We start from the raw sequence: 6,826 nt of genomic DNA on the forward strand, positions 1-6,826 counted from the left end.
ATGTACCTGGTTATGTGTTCTGTGATGGAGCAATGTTGCTTGTGTAATGTGCGGCGCCTTGTAAATGATGTTCATGTCTTGCCTCAATATTGAGATCGTTGTGGCTGACCGTCCCCAGGCCAAGCATGTGGAGGCATAGACGAAATTCATCATGCGCAAGTTGGCAGTGTTCTTGTTCTTCAAAGATTGCAATACATTCTTCTGTTTAGTGTTGAGGGGGGGGGGGGGGTGAGGCCATGCCCAGGTTGGGGGGGTGGGGGGGTGAGGCCATGCCCAGGTTGGGGGGGGGGGGTGGGGGGTGAGGCCATGCCCAGGTTGGGGGGGGGGGTGGGGGGTGAGGCCATGCCCAGGGGTTATGGGCGGCAGGGCCACTATAACCGGGGCAAGGCCTCCTCGTTTCTCTTTTAATGGTGTTGTACTTGTGTTATGTTGGCCCCTGTGTTGCCGGCGGGTGTCCCCGGGGGCCAGGCACCCGGGCCACCAACCTGGACTCGGGCAGCACGAGGCCTAACCTCCCCCCCCCCCCCCTCCCCATCATTTCCTCACCAACAATCTCAGGACACAATTAAGACCCCCATGATCAGCGCCCCATTAACAACCGTGCCAGCACCTGTTGGGCTCACTGGCGGACCTTATGGAACATTAATCTGGTTCGATCACGCGGTCGGGGTGCCAGTTCTTGCGGGGTCTTCCTAGGTAGGAATGTCGTCAACAGGCATCTCCCTTCTCTCACCCCGAGGTAATCATCCGCCCGATAGGTCGCTCCCTCGGACGAAAAAGGGCGCGTTCCTGAACCTATTTAACTGTAATTGCAAGTGACCTTTTCTTAGCGGCAGCGCGGGCCGTTTTGTAAGGCAGGATCGTGTGCTCTTTGGAGCCGGGCGACCTTTGGCCGCTCTTAGTCCGTATAGACTATATCCTCGTTATACCCAGCCTCCAGCACCGGTTATATACCTGCTGAGCAACCGGTCCAGCTCCCCGGTACGTGGACGACCAGGGGGGAGAGAGAGAGAGTATTCCGGTGACATCCCCGGGGACGACGGTGGTCGTGCACCATTATAAAGGTCGTGGGAGGTGGGCACGGACGACCTGCACCAGGAGCCGCCACCACCGCGTCGGGAAAGCGGGGCGGGGTCACGGGGTCGGCTGTGACTGGTCGGGGCCTGGTCGGGGGGCTGGTCGGGGTAGGGCGACGCTGGGGGGGACAGGTACCCGTCTACAATCACGCAATCCTCGCCTACCACTTTTTTAACACGAGGAAATTACTGTTAGCTGTGTGGCGCTGAGCTGCTTCGGTTAGAGCAGCGTGGGGCGCCAGGCCACTCTACCACCCCAGCCCCTCAACTCACTCTTAGAACCACATAACACAAACCACATAACCAATTTCACCAGGACATCATGGAGAGTTGTTTTCTAATTTTACATTTGGTAAATTTCAGGAACACTAAAAACCCCACAAACACAACAAAAGTCTCCACCCAGTTACAGCAACTCACCAGGGTACAGTACACTCGCCTTCTGTAATCGCCTCGTGGTGAAAAATTACGTCGTAAGCTTGTTAATGACGATTATAACAAGATATTATCTTGGGTTCAAAAAATTGAGGGCGCCAGCTTGGTCTTCCACTGGTATTTAGTGAGCTGTGATGGTTGGGAACTGGCTTGTTAGGCAGCGTCTTTATGCTAGGGTGCTGCTAAGTCTATTGTCGTATCCTCATATTGTGAGTGGGAGGGCTGACACCCCCCCCCCCTCCCCACCTCACCATCACACTACTGATAAGTTACAAAAAAACAGGAACGCCACAATGAATCTGAACATCTTAGAATCAGTACAGTACTTGTCTGTCTTGGGGCCAGACTCGACAAATTTTGCAGGGTGACTGGTGGGTGTGAGGGGACTGTCACAAGATGATCGGGGTCAGGGTCAGATATGTGAGTGAGTGTGTGTGTGTGGAAAAGGAGAGGGCCAGGTGTGTGTGTTCATGTGTAACTCCCTAAGTGTAGTTACAGGATGAGAGTTACGCTCGTGGAGTCCCGTCTTCCCAGTACTCTTTGTCGTATGGCGATCAGTGTTGCCAACTCAGTTTTAAGCTTTATATCCCACCAAATATGAAAAAAGTGAAAAACATGTAAACAAATCTATATATTCCTGATATACATCTAAAATATAGTTGAAAATAATTATTAGATATTACTAATCCTTAGTAAAGTTTATGAAAATATAAACAAATAAAGTAACATTATAAAAATAATGCTACTTAAATATTTCTATATTTACTAATACAAAAATGATCGTCTTCATCTTCATCACAAGATGGGTCTGGTTGAGAAGAATCGTCAAGATCGTTGCAGTATGCAGCGATCATTGCCAGGCCATCAACCATCATGGATGATAGATTGCAAAGCTTGCAACATTCAATCCGAATCATCATCACGTAAGTTCGAACCCTCATCACGGCCCTTGTGAATTTGTTCAGTTGCAACATTTCTCTAATCTGGATAAAATGAATTTGACCCTAAACTTGGCATTTAGCAGTTCTAACTTAATTATATTTCTCAGTTTGGATTTGAAGTAGTCCACCAAACTGAATGGTTCTTCCACTTCAACATCTGCACGTGGAAATATTATTGGAGAGACATGGTCACATTTGTTAATGTCTTCCTGAGGCTTTCAACCGGCGCCATCTTTATTGAAGAATTCTTTCCAGAAGGCGACTGAAACTGTTTTATTATTCCAATGAACCAAATTAATTTCTTTTCGATATATCTTCAATCTGATACAATTTTAGTCATCAATATTGTTGTTGCAGAGATCAACAAGATGGCGGCAGTTGCTTAGTGCTGCTGTGAGGCAGCTGGTGCTGCTGTGAGGCAGCTGGTGCTGCTGTGAGGCAGCTGGTGCTGCTGTGAGGCAGCTGGTGCTGCTGTGAGGCAGCTGGTGCTGCTGTGAGGCAGCTGGTGCTGCTGTGAGGCAGCTGGTGCTGCTGTGAGGCAGCTGGTGCTGCTGTGAGGCAGCTGGTGCTGCTGTGAGGCAGCTCACCTAGTTGAGCTTGCGAGGGTTGAGCTCTGGCTCTTTGGTCCCGCCTCTCAACTGTCAATCAACTGGTGTACAGGTTCCTGAGCCTACTGGGCTCTATCATATCTACATTATAAACTGTGTATGGAGTCAGCCTCCACCACATCACTGCCTAATGCATTCCACCTGTTAACTACTCTGACACTGAAAAAGTTCTTTCTAACGTCCCTGTGGCTCATGTGGGTACTCAGTTTCCACCTGTGTCCCCTTGTTCGCGTACCACCCGTGTTAAACAGTTTATCTTTGTTTACCCCTGTCAATTCCCCTGAGGATTTTATAGGTAGTGATCATGTCTCCCCTTACTCTTCTGTCATCCAGTGTCGTAAGGTGCAGTTCCCGCAGCCTTTCCTCGTAACTCGTGCCTCTTAGTTCTGGGACTAGTCTAGTGGCATACCTCTGAACTTTTTCCAGCTTCGTCTTGTGCTTGGCAAGGTATGGGCTCCATGCTGGGGCTACATACTCCAGGATTGGTCTTACATATGTGGTATACAAGGTTCTGAATGATTCCTTACACAGGTTCCTGAAGGCTGTTCTGATGTTAGCCAGCCTCGCATATGCCGCAGACGTTATTCTCTTTATGTGGGCTTCAGGAGACAGGTTTGGTGTGATATCAACTCCTAGATCTTTCTCTCTGTTCGTTTCATTAAGTACTTCATCTCCTATTCTGTATCCTGTGTCTGGCCTCCTGTTTCCACTGCCTAGTTTCATTAGTTTGCATTTACTCGGGTTGAACTTCAACAGCCATTTGTTGGACCATTCACTCAGTCTGTCTAGGTCATCTTGTAGCCTACTATCGTCCTCAGTTTCAATCCTCCTCATAATTTTTGCATCATCGGCAAACATTGAGAGGAACGAATCTATACCCTCTGGAAGATCATTTACATATACCAGAAACAGTATAGGTCCAAGGACTGACCCCTGCGGGACTCAACTCGTAACGTCTCGCCAATCTGAGACCTCACCCCTCACACTGACTCGTTGTCTCCTGTTGCTTAGGTACTCCTCTATCCAATGGAGTACCTTCCCTTTCACTTGGTGAGGCAGCTAGTGCTCCTGTGCAGCAAGTGTAAACACAGCACAAGTGTAAACACAGCAGCAAGTGTAAACACAGCACAAGTGTAAACACAGCACAAGTGTAAACACAGCACCAAGTGTAAACACAGCAGTAAGTGTAAACACAGCACCAAGTGCAAACAGCACAAGTGTAAACACAGCACCAAGTGTAAACACAGCACAAGTGTAAACACAACACAAGTGTAAACACAGCACCAAGTGTAAACACAGCAGTAAGTGTAAACACAGCACCAAGTGCAAACACAGCAGTAAGTGTAAACACAGCACCAAGTGCAAACAGCACAAGTGTAAACACAGCACCAAGTGTAAACACAGCACCAAATGTAAACACAGCACCAAGTGTAAACACAGCACCAAATGTAAACACAGCAGTAAGTGTAAACACAGCACCAAGTGTAAACACAGCACCAAGTGTAAACACAGCACCAAGTGTAAACACAGCACCAAGTGTAAACACAGCACCAAGTGTAAACACAGCACCAAGTGTAAACACAGCACCAAGTGTAAACACAGCAGCAAGTGTAAACACAGCAGCAAGTGTAAACACAGCAGCAAGTGTAAACACAGCACCAAGTGTAAACACAGCACCAAGTGTAAACACAGCAGTAAGTGTAAACACAGCAGTAAGTGTAAACACAGCAGTAAGTGTAAACACAGCACCAAGTGTAAACACAGCAGTAAGTGTAAACACAGCAGCAAGTGTAAACACAACAGTAAGTGTAAACACAGCAGTAAGTGTAAACACAGCACCAAGTGTAAACACAGCACCAAGTGTAAACACAGCACAAGTGTAAACACAGCACAAGTGTAAACACAGCACCAAGTGTAAACACAGCACCAAGTGTAAACACAGCACCAAGTGTAAACACAGCACCAAGTGTAAACACAGCACAAGTGTAAACACAACACAAGTGTAAACACAGCACCAAGTGTAAACACAGCACAAGTGTAAACACAACACAAGTGTAAACACAACACAAGTGTAAACACAGCACCAAGTGTAAACACAGCAGTAAGTGTAAACACAGCACCAAGTGCAAACAGCACAAGTGTAAACACAGCACCAAGTGTAAACACAGCACCAAGTGTAAACACAGCACCAAGTGTAAACACAGCACCAAGTGTAAACACAGCACCAAGTGTAAACACAGCAGTAAGTGTAAACACAGCAGTAAGTGTAAACACAGCAGTAAGTGTAAACACAGCAGTAAGTGTAAACACAGCAGTAAGTGTAAACACAGCAGCAAGTGTAAACACAGCACCAAGTGTAAACACAGCAGTAAGTGTAAACACAGCACCAAGTGCAAACAGCACAAGTGTAAACACAGCACCAAGTGTAAACACAGCACCAAGTGTAAACACAGCACCAAGTGTAAACACAGCACCAAGTGTAAACACAGCACCAAGTGTAAACACAGCACCAAGTGTAAACACAGCAGTAAGTGTAAACACAGCACCAAGTGTAAACACAGCACCAAGTGTAAACACAGCACAAGTGTAAACACAGCACCAAGTGTAAACACAGCACCAAGTGTAAACACAGCACAAGTGTAAACACAGCACCAAGTGTAAACACAGCACCAAGTGTAAACACAGCAGTAAGTGTAAACACAGCAGCAAGAGGCTGCGTAGCCCTTGTAAGGACTCGCACTCGCTCTTACACAGCAAGAGTCTTCACAAGTCTTGACAGTGACCTCTTACCTCCATCTTGCAGTGCTTGCAGTGTCATGTATCACTGTCTGATTGTTGCAGTGTCATGTATCACTGTCTGATTGTTGCAGTGTCATGTATCACTGTCTGATTGTTGCAGTGCCATGTATCACTGTCTGATTGTTGCAGTGCCATGTATCACTGTCTGATTGTTGCAGTGCCATGTATCACTGTCTGATTGTTGCAGTGCCATGTATCACTGTCTGATTGTTGCAGTGCCATGTATCACTGTCTGATTGTTGCAGTGCCATGTATCACTGTCTGCAACAATCAGTGTCCAGTGCTGGAGATGTTGATCAAGCAATCTCTCCTTTCTCAAGTGTTGATCATCCTGCTTGGCTCTTGCTGTCACGGGATGTGAACCTTTCACTGTCTGTCATCACTGTAAACCTGTCACTGTCATCACTGTAAACCTGTCACTGTCATCACTGTAAACCTGTCACTGTCATCACTGTAAACCTCTCACTGTCATCACTGTAAACCTGTCACTGTCATCACTGTAAACCTGTCACTGTCATCACTGTAAACCTGTCACTGTCATCACTGTAAACCTCTCACTGTCATCAATGTAAACCTGTCACTGTCATCACTGTAAACCTGTCATCACTGTAAACCTGTCACTGTCATCACTGTAAACCTGTCACTCATCACTGTAAACCACAGATCTACCGACCAGTTCTGTGCGAGTCCAGTGTAGTGTGTGTGTGTGTAGTGATGCCAATTGCTTTATACAGAAAAAAACAAATTGATTATGGGTGAAAAAAAAGAGACACACGAACCATCGCTCGTTCGAACCCTTGCAGGTATCTTTTCTGGTACAATTTTGGATAAATCATGTTAAAACATCCAATTGATTTATGGACGTTAAAGCATCCATAAAATAAAGTTTCTATTTAAATCATCAAGATTTATATCTAACGTTTAAATAGCATTTTCAGACATATCAATAATAACTATTATTATTTAA

The 6,826-nt window shown here is 46.4% G+C and overlaps 1 protein-coding gene across 1 annotated transcript; it reads left to right on the top strand.

Annotated features, from left to right (window-relative positions):
- The first annotated feature begins 2,313 nt into the window (after positions 1 to 2,313).
- On the top strand, positions 2,314 to 5,650 carry LOC138366390 (uncharacterized). The gene is made up of 3 exons (XM_069327430.1): positions 2,314 to 2,434; positions 4,342 to 4,862; positions 5,114 to 5,650. Exons 1-3 carry the CDS (start codon positions 2,314 to 2,316, stop codon positions 5,648 to 5,650), a joined length of 1,179 nt encoding a protein of 392 aa, XP_069183531.1.
- Positions 5,651 to 6,826: the final 1,176 nt, after the last annotated feature.

Source organism: Procambarus clarkii, chromosome 19 (genome assembly GCF_040958095.1).
Source record: "Procambarus clarkii isolate CNS0578487 chromosome 19, FALCON_Pclarkii_2.0, whole genome shotgun sequence".
Lineage (NCBI taxonomy): Eukaryota > Metazoa > Arthropoda > Malacostraca > Decapoda > Cambaridae > Procambarus > Procambarus clarkii.